The sequence below is a fragment of the Puma concolor genome, chromosome E4 (genome assembly GCF_028749965.1).
Source record: "Puma concolor isolate L17-30 chromosome E4, mPumCon1.1.hap2, whole genome shotgun sequence".
Taxonomy (NCBI): domain Eukaryota; kingdom Metazoa; phylum Chordata; class Mammalia; order Carnivora; family Felidae; genus Puma; species Puma concolor.
Genome location: NC_141683.1, coordinates 62274730 through 62288877, shown reverse-complemented (window position 1 = coordinate 62288877; position 14148 = coordinate 62274730). Strand labels below are relative to the sequence as shown.

The window sequence follows — 14148 nt, the reverse complement described above, 5'->3', positions numbered from 1 at the left end:
TATGGAGAAATCAGAATTTATCTGAACAACTAAGGATATCTTTTATAAACCCTAAATGTGTTTTAACTCTTGAAAAAATTAAATTAAATTACGTTTATTTTTTAATGTACACTAATACATCCCAAAGAATTTTCCACAGAACACTAGTCCTGGAATATGCTCCCGAAAAAACTGTTATGTGGTCAGAGTGATTGGAAAAATGCTAACACTCTGACCTTCTAGGCTGTGCGGTCCTGGTCCTCAACCACATGTGGCTCAAGTCCTTGAAATGTGGCTAGTCCAAATGGAGATGTGTTGCACCCACTGGGTTTTGACAACTTAGTACCAAATAAAAAAGGTCTCATGCATCACTGTCTTCCGTTGATGACCCATTGAAATGATTATATTTTGGATATAAATATATTGTTAAAATTAAGTTCACCTGTTTCTTTTTAGGCCTTTAAATGTGGTTAATATAAAATGTTAAATTATACAAGTGGCTGGCCTTTGTGGCCAAATCTTGGACAGTGTTGCCCTAGAAAATCCACAATGCAGACTAGCTGAATAAAGGCCCTGAGAAATACTGTAAGAAAACTTTCAAAACTTGTTTCATGCAGGATTTATCAAACTTACTTGATTGCATGCCCTTTTCCTGCTTGCTTTGCTTAACAATTATTAACAAACCCCTCCCTCCCAGCCCTGGACAGTGAACCATGAAACAATCCTACATGAGATGCAGGGGAATGATTTTGTTACCACACCTTCAGAGGGGAGGCTGTGCAGTCAGGAGGGAGTGTTTGCACATGGAGCTGGCAGCTCACATGTTTGTGTAAAGGAAGGACAGCTGTGTGAAAGAGTTTATATGCCAAACAACGTTTAGAGGTTAAGAGAGTCTGTTCGGCGGGGGGGGGGGGGGGGGGGGGGGATGGGCTAAATGGGTGATGGGTATTAAGGAGGGCACTTGTGATGAGCACTGGGTATTTTATGCAACACTAAATACTCCTGAAACTAATATTACACTATATGTTAACTAACGAATTTAAATAAAAACTTGAAACTTATAAAAAAAAAAAGATAAAATAAAAATAAAATAAGTGAAATGAAAAAAAGAGAAAGTCCATGTGTGTACACTTTATTCACATATTTCTGGCATTTATGAAATTGCACACTGTGCAGAACGTTCCCAAGGAAAACCAGGTATGGGAGCTTCTGGTCTGTCCACCAAGATCAGCTCTTCCCAGGTTGTAGCTCCTACTGCTAGCAGATATTTCATGTGTAATATTGGAGGCACTGACTCTAGGAGATAAAGGCGTGGACTTTGGAGTAACAGATCCAGCTCCAGCACAGACTCTACCACTTATTAGCAGTGTGGGCTGCTGTTCGGGGAACATGAGAAGCCTCCTCCCCTGTCAAACTGAGGGAAAAGGAGCTCCTCCCTCACAGAGCTGTTGGGAGGGTTATAAAAATCGATGCGCTATAGAGCATCTATAGAGTGCTCTATAGAGCACTTAACACACTCCCCGGGGTCTCAGTGAGTGTTTGCTCTCATTCTTAATAAATTCAGAGATGCTCTAAAGAGATTGTCTTAGGTTGGCCATACCACTTTTTAAAAAGCTGTTTTGTGGCTTCTTGAGATCAATATCAGTATATCTAGCCACCTCCCCCCCCATCTACCCATCCAAAAGATGGTCTTGCAAATGTAAGTCAAGAAGTAAAATTAAGAAGAATATTGAGCCCTATTTCTGAAGTCCGTGGTGAATCAGCTAGAGTGATCTTCCCAGCACACCTCCTGCCAGCTCAATTCAATTCAACAGAAACACTGCAGAATCATTCTGGGTAGAAGGGTGGGGAGAAACACAGATAGTCATGTAGAAACTCTGTTCTCCAGAACTCAGAGGCTGCTGGATTACAGAGAGGAGTTGATTTAAAAGATAGTATTGAGGAGAGCACCTTTTGGGATGAGCACTGGCTGCTGTATGGAAAATTTGACAATACATTTCATATTTAAAAAATGTAAAAAAAGATAGAATTACTCAAGTGTTATGTTCTGCAGGGAATGAATCTAATTAGCACAAATACTGAAGAGGAGAAAAAGCTGTTATGGCCAAGGGCTACCTGGCAAGTGATTGCACTGATCATCCACGCTGCAAGTTTAATTTGCAATCCAGTGGCTTCTCCATTAATGGGTGTGTCTGTAACACATTAGAGTCCTCAAGGTATGTTTTATGCCTTCCTTTTTTTCAACCTCCTACACCCTCTGCTATTTGGTTTCCTACAATTCCTACAAATTGGCCCCTGTGCTCTGGCTTTAAGTTCAGGGTTGGCTTTATGCACCCAGGGATTATCATAATACTCTGAAGACTGCAGCCCTCTTCAGCCTTCAACTACTGCTTTTGATCTTTCCATAGTGAAGACCTAATCGTGTCTTTTTGCAAATCGTTCGAGGGTGTCTGTTGTTCCTCTAGTCCATGAGTTCTTCCGGGGTGAACACTCATTCATTCCAGTGTTGAAAAGACAATAGGAATTCAACGTGTGTTGAACAAATGATTTTTATTTAGATCAGTGACAAGATGAAAAAGAGATGCCAGAGGACGCATCACTACTACTTTTCAAGGACTTTGTATTGTACATAGCCTTGCCCTTAATCACCCATGAATAACCCATGAAAAGGAATAGTAAGCAAATCCCAGTGAATCATGTAACAGGGTTAGGCTTACGTGCTTTACTGAAAGTGACAACGGAATAAAGCATTGGACTTACCAGTCAACAGCTCCTTGTTTAGATTTTCTCTGCTTATAGAAAGAATATACTGCAAGAAAAATATAGTAGATACTGTTTACTTCTGAAGAATAGACAAATATTATTCATTATTATTCACATTATTCATTGTTATTCATTCAGCAGTAGGAAATACTTAGCAGAAGTTTGCCAACTTAGTTTCATAACCATTTAGCTAATTAGCCTTTTAAAAATAAACACTTTAACCAAATACATATAAAACAAGGTTCAAGTTACAACTTTGGCTTTTTCAAGGTTTGATATTATAAAAACCAAATCCTTCTTTTATAGCAAAAATGTTATTTTTACTAAGATAGTTTTAACAACATCTTGTATTTTCATCTTAGATCTACAAATTGATGTGTTAGAAAAACTTCAGTAATGACAGCGACGTTGGAATAAATGTGGTTTTTCCTAAAGAGACTACCTGGAAGGCATTCATTAAATGTGAAAGGAATGTGTGTTGGGGGGGGGGGGATGGTAATGGTGAGGAAATTGTGCATAGAAGCAGGGTCAGCCCTCCCTGGGACATGTGTTCTTTATTTCTGACTTTATAGGACAATTAAACAGGGCCGCCTGTTCCAAAAGGCACAGTGGGCACAATGCCCAGGGTCCACATACTTTTAGGGGTTCACGAAAATGTTTTAATTTTAGTTTATACTGAAATTAGAAGAAAAAAAATAAAGGTAATGAATCTATGAGAATGAATCCAGCCTGGGTTATTTTATTTTTATTTATTTTTTTAATGTTTATTCATTTTTGAGAGACAGAGACAGAGCATGAGAAGGTGAGGGGTAGGGAGAGGGAGACACAGAATCTGAAGTAGGCTCCAGGCTCTGAGCTGTCAGCACAGAGCCTGACATGGGGCTCAAACCCACAGACCGTGAGTTCATGACCTGAGCCAAAGTTGGATGCTTAACTGACTGAGCCACCCTGGCACCCCAGCCTGGGTTATTTTCATCCTTATACCAATGCCCTCCTAAAATCTAATTTTTAATATTTATTGTTTCAGAGGGAGAGGGACCCACAAAGGCGAAAGTGCCCACCTAGGGCCCGTGAAAGTCATAATACAACCTCACAGTTCAGGGTGAACCTATTCTTTAAAACTTTAAAGCGTATGTTTCCCAAATTTTGAAACATCACATCATTTCATACAAATACGCTCATTTTGTAAATCTTCACCTCACCCCAAAGTAGACATTTAATATTAACAGTGAACCCTACAGTTGGTGTAAAAACAATTCGGTCATGCTACAGAGGCAATGACTGAAGAGGGGCTTCCTGTGTCTTTGCTATGAATTAAAATGAACAGGACTTCATTCTCTGCCTCTTTTGTTCTGTTTTCCAGTCTTCTGTGTCATTAATGACCTAATTTCAATGGAAACCACACTTGCCATTCAAAATATGTTTGGAAACATTTAAATTAGGGAAACTCATATACGGAGGGAAGCTATTCTTTCCTTATCAGTGGCCAGGCTTGGTTGACATCTGCCTCATTTGGGAACTGATACACACATGGGTCCTGTGGAGAGTCCCTGTCCTTCTACCTGGCATCTGCAGGCGAAAGTTAGAGCCTCCCCCATCAAGCCCCACTTCTCCAATGCCTATTCTAAAAAGTTGGTCTTGTGAAGAAAAAATAAGAACAAACAAGTCTTCACCACACATGTTAATCAAATTATAGCGTTGTTCACCTTGAACTTATATAGTGATGAACATCCATTGTTTCTCAATAAGACTGGGGCGGGGGGGGGGGGGGGAACTGCATCTCTGGTGAAGGCTACAAAGAAATAATTCTCATAGTCCAGCTCCACATTTCCTGTCTGGATAGCTTTATTGAACTTATTTATCACAACAATGACAAAAACAAAAAAGAACTCTGGTTGTCAGCTCGCAGCCATAAATTTAAAATAGCAGCTCAAATGACTACAATTTAGTCTATTTTGTGAGTCAGTATTCAACTGTCCTTACTCATCATATTGCATTTTAAAAAATCCTATGTATTCTTCCTAGACATATAGTAGAGTAATTATAAATGAATTCAACATTAATCCAAGACTGAAACTGGCTTCTGTCTGTTGTTGCTTAGTGACTCAGTTGTATTTTACAGACCAGGTTGTTTCAAACGAACCTTCACAAATGTCCTTAATAAAATACAACAGTGATTAAAAAAAGAAGAAACAAGTCAGGAAGTATAAAGAGGTCCTTGTAACCAAAACATTAACAATGAAACCTAAAGGAAGTTTGATAATCTCCTTTGGAGATTTGTACAAGAGTTGCAGTGCTGACTTTTTCAGATATTTTAGAAAAACATGTTTACACCCTATATCCTGAAAGCCTGTAAAAGGGAATGTGTTCTACTAAGGGGGCTCTATTCCTCTATTTGGGGCATAGGAACTGGGGAGCTAGGGGAGGTGGGGGGGATGGGAGAAATAGGTGAAGGGGATTAAGAGTACACTTATCCTGATGGGCACCTAGTAGTATATGGAAGTGTTGAATCACTATCGTGTGCACCCGAAAGTAATATAACACTGTATGTTAACTACACTGGAATTAAAATAAAATTTAAAAAATTTTTTCTCTGCATAATTAAAAAAAATTGGGGGGCTCTGACCTGCTCTGTATGTCAGAGAATATTTTGATAGTTCCCAGGACAATTTGGGAGGGAGATGGCTGGAATGAGCAAGACTGGAAGAGTCTGGACCCTGCCAGGGAGGAAAGGCAGAGAATACAACAGCTGGAGGAAGGAGGCTCAGAGAAGGTTGATGCCAACAGAAGATGGGCTGCCTGGGGATTTGCAGAAATCCTGGGGTCATGGGGAGGGCTTTGGACTTCCACAGGCTGTGGAATTGAGTGATTCAAGGCAATTTTATGTAGCTCTTAAAGGAGGCCCCATGTTCAACCCTGTCATAAGAGTAATGATGCAAACCAAAGAAAGAAACGTGGCTGCAAATTTAGCACTGACTGAGTTCTTAAGAATTGAGAATGACAGGACCGTGGGTGAGTGATCACTTCCTGCTTCTTCTGTGTTGAAGGTCCCATATGGTAACTCCCACCAACACCTTCACCCTCTTGGGCACCAGTAGAAATGAAGCTGTCCCACCCCCACTCCAGTGCTGGGGGTAAGAAACTCAGTTTGGTGCTCAGGTCCACTTCCCTCTGCTCATCTAATGTTCCGATATTCTGAACCACATTTTATTCCTCTGTCTACTCATACTTTGTTGACCCAATCTCTGGGGAGGCAATGATGTCAGAATTGGCCTTCTTAGCTAACTCCCTGTGAATCCAAGACAAAGGTAGGGATGATTACTGTGGTCACTCTCAATTTAGCAAAAGCAATAATACAACTTAGCAATACTGCCCAGCACTCCTGGGAGCTCCTCCAACACCTATGTTGCGCTGGCCACTGTCCGTGAGGACACCTGCCCGTGCCTCCCTTGATGTTGACCTCATGTACTCATGCAGCCTGTCTCATCATCCGTAAAACAAGGTGGTTGGATTCAAGGAATCCAAGGTTGCTGATCACGCTATGATTCTGTAATGCGAAAGTGCATCACAAGTGTTCTTACCCAATACACACTGGGCACTTAAACATTTATATATTTTTAGAGTTCTTGTCTCACCCAACTTCCGTCCATAGACGGATGCTCCTTTAATTGGGAGAACACTATTTTGCTGTCGATTTAATATTTAAACAAAATGTCCGCCTCAATCCTCGCTTTTTCCGTGAGGTCTTCTCGGAAAACTGAAGCTTCTTCCTTCTCCAAACCATACAGCTGAGCACTCCATCTCTCAGAGTTCTTTTTGCAAGAACTTGATTACCGTCTGCCCTCAATGCTTACAAGCTCCTCTCCCAGTCCTCAGTAACCAGCACTAGCACGCAGTATGGAACACAGAAGAGTTAGTGTTTATGACAGGATACGTTTAGTACGTATAGCTTACCCTTGACTGCTATGTGTAAACCTTGTGTTCCTTTCCTACAACGCCAAGCCCAGCTTGGGGCCTGTTGAACAGGACATGTTAATTATCCAAAACTGTTTATCTGATCAGGGATGATCAGTGGATCTTCTTCCCCTTCCTTCTCCTGCCTGGCTCATACATTAAGACTCTGTACCTATGTTTTTACCATGCCAAAAATAAGCAGGTTACTATTTTAGAAAGTCACTAAATGGAAAAAAAATGGATCTTTCCCCACTCCCTCCCATCTCCCATAGGCCCTTAGTTGTTGGAATGTTTTCCTTTCTGCCACTTTTTAAATACATGTTATCGAGAACACATATGATATAACATTTACCATTTTAACTCCTTTTTAAGTACACAGTTCAGTGGCATTAAATACATTCACACTGTGTATGGGCATCAGCAACGTCCATCCACAGAAATCTTCATCTTATAAGACTGAAACTCTCTACACACTAAGCAATGGCTCCCCATTTCTCCCTCCCTCCAGGCCCTGGCAATCACCATTCTACTTTCTGTTTCTATGAATTTAACCACTCTGGATACCTCACATAAGTGTAATCTGGCATTTGTCCTTTTGTGAATGGCTTATTTCCCTTAGTATAAAGTCCCCTCCAGTTTCAACCATGTTGTAGCAGGTGTCAGAATCTTCTTTTTTAAGGCCAAATAGTATTCCAGTGTATGTTGTATAGAAAACCTCCCTTCTCCTCTGGTGAATGTCTTCTTTCCTCCCACTTACTACCACATGCACAACACTCTGACACCAGATGTGTCTCGCGGGGTGGGGGGAGGGGGGAGATTCCTCCACCAGGCCATTTCTCAGTGACACAAGCTGGCTGTCCCACAATTTAATCACTCTGACACTGTCTGCCTGGATAGCCTCAGATCCTAAAGGTTAGGGTTCAGTGCCATGAGATTGTACCCCCCACTCCCCCCCACACACACTTCAAATGCCAATGGCAATACAGTTTGCAACTGGGCTTCTAACCAGTCAGATGTAAGTTAGATGTTCCCATGAGCCCCTCTTCAGATTCAATTAATTTGCTAGGGCAGCTCGCAGAACTCAGGAAAACAGTAGACTTACTGTTTAAAGGGTACAGATAAACATCTAGATGGAAAAACGTGTAGGGCAAGATATGTGTTTGCCCTCTGTGGGTGAGCCATCTCCAAGTACCTCCGTGTGTTCACGAACATGGAAGCTCTCTGAACCCCATACTTTTGGGATTTTTGTGGCAACTTCACCACATGGGCATGTTGGATCATTAACTCCACTTCCAGCCCCTCTCCCCTCTCTTCAGATGGGTGGGGCTGAAAATTCCAAACTTCTAATTAAGGCTTGGTCTTTCTGGTGACCAGCCCCCATCCAGGAGCCCACTGAGAGTTACCTCATTAGAACAAAAGACACTCTTATCACCCAGGAAATTCCAAGGGATTTAGGAGCTCTGGATTAGGAATTACAATCAAAGACCAAATATTAGAAGAAAAGATCTCCTAGTGCTCTTATCACTTAGGACATTACAAGAGTTTTAGGAGTTCTGTGCCAGGAACTAGGGGTAGAAACCAATATAGATTTTTTTATTATCTTACATACATGGACACCGCATTTTGTTTCTCCATTGATGGACATTTGGGTAACTTTCACTTTTTGGCTATTATAAGTAATGCGGCTATGAACATGAGTGTTCAAATATCTCTTCAAGTCCCTGCTTTCAGTTCTTTTGGATACATACCCAGGAGAGAAACTGCTGGATCATATGGGAAATTCTATTTTTAATTTTTGGAGGAATGGCTGCACTGTTTTCCACAGTGGCTGCAGCAGTTTATATTCCTACCAACAGTGCGCAGGCATTCCAACTTCTCTACATCCTTTCCAGTACTTGTTATTTTCTGTTTTCATTCTTGTTTTCTGAGAGTAGCATCCTAACGGGTGTGAAGTGCTTCAGCCACTTGTATCCTCACAAGAGCCACACAGACTTTGTTCCCATGAGCACATGTGCTTCATCTCTTGCTGCCCAGAGTGTGGTCCATGGAGCAGCAGCATGGACACCACTTGGGTGTGTGTAGAATGCATCATCTCTACGTTCACTCTAGCCCTACAGAATCAGACTCCACACTTTAACAGGATCCCAGAGGAGTCTGAGAATCGCGAATCCGCCTGCAGTGGGAGCTCTGTGGGAGCTCAGAGACTCAAAGAATATAAACTTCATTTGGGCTCTGCCTTTAATAAAATAAGGCCTTGCTGGAAAAGCAAGTTGGAGTTTTTCTCTGGTTGATAGCTGTTTGGTACACTCATTCTGTCTCAAAGAAACAAACTTAGAAGGTATAAATATTAGATAAAAATACATACTTTCCCCACTCCGTGTGTTACTGTGTAAAGATAATAGAAACACAAAGCAGAATAATGGATTTTCTTTTGTAAACTTGATTTCACCAAATGGCCTCTGTTGTTTTAGAAATTATATAGCACTAAACACATTTTTGGTTCATTCTCTAAATTCCATTACAGTTAAATTTAGGGCAAGAGAGTCAGTTTGGAGAAGGTAACAACAGTGTAAAACCCTCTAGAGTTGTTCTTGCATTTTATGCTTGACAATAAATACATAGTAATCTTCTCTGTGTAACTGAAAGGAGATGGGAGAGAAAGGGTGTCCCAGGCCACCATGAACAATGCATAGAGGCAAAGAGCCTAATAGTGATGACAATGTAACTTACTTCTATTGAATGGTTATTAGAAACTGAGCCCTATTGTAAGCATCTCATCTCCTATGGATTAATTTATTAACTAGTGTATGTGTCCAAATTGCAGACCGACACAGGCAATGTCAAAGACAGATCTAGAGACAGGAAGGGCCAATAAGCAAGGGTCAAGTTCCAGACATTAGACTCCACGTAAGTAAACATTATCTTCAGGGTAAACCAACCTGTGACTTGGTCCCATAGGGAACTGCAGACTTTTTTCCTGAAAGAGAGTGAATCATTCTTGCTCTCATGGGAATACCTTGGGCTACAATCTGAAATAAACCAAGAAATATCAATTTCAATTAGCATAATATGGCATCATAGAATAAGATAGATATCGGTTTTAAAATGTGAGTTTTCAAATATTCTCAAAAAATTAAAAAAATAATGCAAAGAGCCGTGGAAGCACGGTGTTGTAGAAACTTAAGGAAAGCTATGTTCCTGCAGAACTTAATTTTTGATTTTTTTAACCTTTAGCTTTTGGAATCGACTTAACTTTTATCTGGTCTAAATCACATATTACAATTAAGGAAAATGGGTCAGTGTCAGAGAGGCTGAGTGATTTTCTCATGATCACAAAACAGAGCAATGCAATGAGGAGTAAAACCCAGGACTCCCAAAACCCCATGCAAGGTATTTTCCCACACACATATCTGAGGAAACTGGAAATAGAACTGACATCCATACTGCTTATATGATCATTGAAAAGGCACTTTGTCAGCAAAAGTATAGCCGAAAAATATATTACTTCTGTTCATATTTCCACGCTACTGCTAGACAGTGAGAAGTTTGGCAACGCTGAGACTACATGAGGACCCATAATTCTTACCCAAACCCTTGAGGGCACATCAGTTTCAGGATTTTAAAGTTTTCAAATTTTAGATAGGTAATTCTAAGGATATCACATAATGCCCAGTGGACTCTGAGGCATCACCCCAAAACAGAGCACAAATATCTGTAGCAAAACATATTCACACTAACCGAGATTTTTTTTTTAAGCCATAGAAAGCGTCACATCTGGTCAAGTTTGCTGCTGAATCAGTGATGAAAAGTTTTCTGTTTCCAGAGCTCTTTGGAGTACAGAATTGTGGGTAAGAGATTATGGACTTGTATGGTCAAAAGAATGAGGTTTGTAGGCCAGCCTCCTGTCATCCTGGATGCAACCTCAGGTCACACTTCCTGTAGGCTGAGACCCACCATTGGATTGCAAACCCAGTGTCGGAAGAGATCATCAGGGAGAGTCACAGGATCCCCCTGCCCTCATCATGCCCCAGTTCCCCAGGCTGCCTCAAGTGCCCAATGTTCACCCTCCTGCCAAATTTAGAAGTTTGAAAACCTTTGTAGACTGAGTTTCCATGCAAAGGTTCTTGACATTAATTGGTGCTTTGAGCCTGGATGAAATCAAGAGCATGCAATTGTTGGAAAATGGCAGGTATTATCTTTTACAAGGAAAATACATTAACAAGGTACCTGATCTTCCAGGCCAATGGCGTGCAAGGCTTGCCGTCCTCTATAAGAAAGGGCCAAGTTAATGCTTCTTCCACGTGCAAATTTAGCCACTCGGAGATCTAAGACATTGAAAGTAGACTCTGTATTACACACAGCTCATTATTATCTTAGGACAGAGTGAGCAGATAGCACCTGAATAACTGGTGCATTCAGGACCAAGTTAAAAGACCTTGTTAACTCCTTTAAAGAAAACACTAACAGTAGTAATTTTGTATTAAGTTAAATTTAGATAGTTGAGGTTAAAAAAAATGAAGTTCCTCTTTCTAAAAAAAAATTTCTTTTTAAAATGTAAAGACATGGAAATGCAAGCTGATGCAGCCACTCTGGAAAACAGTATGGAGTTTCCTCAAAAAACAAAAAATAGAACTACCCTACAACCCAGCAATTGCACTACTGGGCATTTATCCAAGGGATACAGGTGTGCTGCTTCGAAGGGACACATGCACCCCCATGTTTATAGCAGCACTATCAACAATAGCCAAAGTATGGAAAGAGCCCAAATGTCTATTGATGGGTGAATGGATAAAGAAGATGTGGTATATATATACAATGGAGTATTACTCGGCAATCAAAAAGATGAAATCTTGCCATTTGCAACTTCGTGGATGGAACTGGGGGGTATTATGCTAAGTGAAATTAGTAGTCAGAGAAAGACAAATATCATATGACTTCACTCATATGAGGACTTTTAGAGACAAAACAGATTAACATAAGGGAAGGGAAACAAAAATAATATAGAAACAGGGAGGGGGACAAAACAGAAGAGACTCATAAATATGGAGAACAAACTGAGGGTTACGGGAGGGGTTGTGGGAGGGGGGATGGGCTAAATGGGTAAGGGGCACTAAGGAATCTACTCCTGAAATCATTGTTGCACTATATACTAACTAATTTGGATGTAAATTAAAAATTTAATTAAAAAATTTTAACAAATAAAAAATAAAAATAAAAAAATAAAATACCTAAAGGACACACACACACACACACACACACACACACAAGGAAAGAGAAAAATGATAGAGGAATGTTTTACAGTGGAAATCTTTTTCTTGCTATTCTGAAATACCACTGATATACGATGGTTATATCAGTAAAAGAAAATGTAATGAGAAAGAAGTCAGAGAATCAGAACCACATCTCATAATTTTCTGTAATGTCTTACCTTCCCTAGCTTCATATACATCAACTTGGAAATTCCTCTTTGCAAGGAAGCATGCATTTAATGATCCAACCTAGGAATTAAAGCAACGTTTTTCATATTTTTATCTGACGTCACAAATATAGGGAATTTTTACTGGTAAAGTGCAGCATCAATGTGTCATTGTATTTGTACTGTATTTGGCTGTCACATCGATTTATTCAGTCACTACCAGAAAGCACCATTGGAAAAATAGTGGGATTAACTCAGGATTAAACGGTATCATTTCAAGAGGTAGCTTTGGTGTTTTTTTTAAATTTTTATAGTGAGATATAACTTTCATACATAAAGATCTTAAAATGTGTACAGTTTACAGAATAGTTAGAAAGCAAACATCCATATAACCACCACTCTACCCATCCATACCTCCCCTACCTGCTCTCCAATTAAGATTCCCAGCCTTTCACCTATGAGTAAATGTTATTCTGACTTTTGTAATAATCCATCCTTGCTTCCTTATAGTTTTACCACTTAGGTATATATCCCAAGGCAGGATAGTTTAATTTTGTCTGCATTTGAATCACATAATTAGAATCACACTTAGGTATCTTTTCTTCTTTAACTCAACATAATGCTTCTGAGATTCGTCTATACAGCTGCACGTAAACTCCAGGTCACCCACTTTCATTACTGTATGATTCTTCATTGCATGAACATCTCACAGATTATTTAGCTGTTCTACTGTTGAAGGACATTTGAGCTGTTTCTGCTCTGGGAATATTTTTCCCAGTTTTTTTCAAGTTTATTATTTTTTGTGAAAGAGAGAGTGAGAGCAGGGGAGAGGCAGAGAGAGAAAGAGAGAAAGAGGGACAATCTCAAGCAGGCTCTGCACTGTCTGCCCAGAGCCCAATGTGGGGCTTGAACTCATAAAACTGAGTTCATGACCTGAGCCGAAATCAAGAGTTGGGTGCTTAACTGACTGTGCCACCCAGGCGCCCCTATTTTAATCCAGTTTTATTGCAATATAATTAACATATAACATTGTATAAATTTAACATACACAACATCATGATTTGATAAGTGTATACATTGTGAAATGATGGCCCAGGAATATTAACAATGCTGCAAAGAACATTTTTGTACATGTATTCTGGCGCAGAGGTGCATAAATTTTCTGCAGGGTTCATACACAACAGTGGAATTCCTGGTCAAAGGTTTATGTATCTTCACCTTTATTGTGTCAAACTGTTTCGAAATTTTGTACCAGTGTGTTTTCTCAACAGCAGTTTCTGACAGTCTATTTTTGCCAGCACTTGGTGTTCTCAAACTTTTAAATCTTCTGGTGAATGGGTAAGATAGGAAAACACTTGGTTTTGATCTGCATATGACTGACTGCTAGAAAGGTCAAACTCTTTTTCATATACTGACTGGCTGTTTGGATCTCTTCCATAAAGTGCCTGTTTAAGCCTCTAGCCTATTTTCTATTGGGTTATCTGTCTTTTTTTCCTACAGATAACTTGAGTTATTCATAGATCTGAGTACAGTCTTCATCATTTTTAAATGTTGCAAATGTCTTCTTACATTCTGTGGCTTCCCTTTTAAACTTTATAATATCTTTAAAGAATTTTTTTGTTACTGAAGTATGATGACATATTGTCCTATTCATTTCAAGTGTGAGACTCTACAGTGGCTTTTAAAAAGGAGTTCTTTATTTTAATGCAGTCACCTTTATCCATCTTTGACATTATTAATAATGCATTTGGTATCTTGTTTAAGAAATGTTTTCCTACTTTGAGATTATGAAGAATTTTTTGTCTGTTGTCTTCTGAAGACTTTATAGTGTTGCCTTCTGACAGCTTTATGTAGGTTATAGCAATTTATTTACCACCTCATTGCTAACAACTTATATTTTGTAAGATCATCCATATTCAGTGATCACACTAGAATTTTCAGCAACATTGAATGTTGTTAACTAACTCTCTTGTTGACACCCTAACCTTCCTTTCTTTTCCAGTTGTCTTCATACATCTCTGGCCATTCCTTCTTTT

At 39.7% G+C, this 14148-nt stretch overlaps 1 protein-coding gene across 1 annotated transcript in view; it reads right to left on the bottom strand.

Moving 5' to 3' along the window:
• KMO (kynurenine 3-monooxygenase) overlaps positions 1-14148 on the bottom strand; it is a 57699-nt gene that overhangs the window by 24209 nt on the left and 19342 nt on the right. The window contains 4 exon segments of the mRNA XM_086693489.1: positions 2740-2788; positions 9636-9725; positions 10924-11021; positions 12125-12194. Coding sequence (XP_086549615.1) covers positions 2740-2788; positions 9636-9725; positions 10924-11021; positions 12125-12194 — 307 coding nt within the window.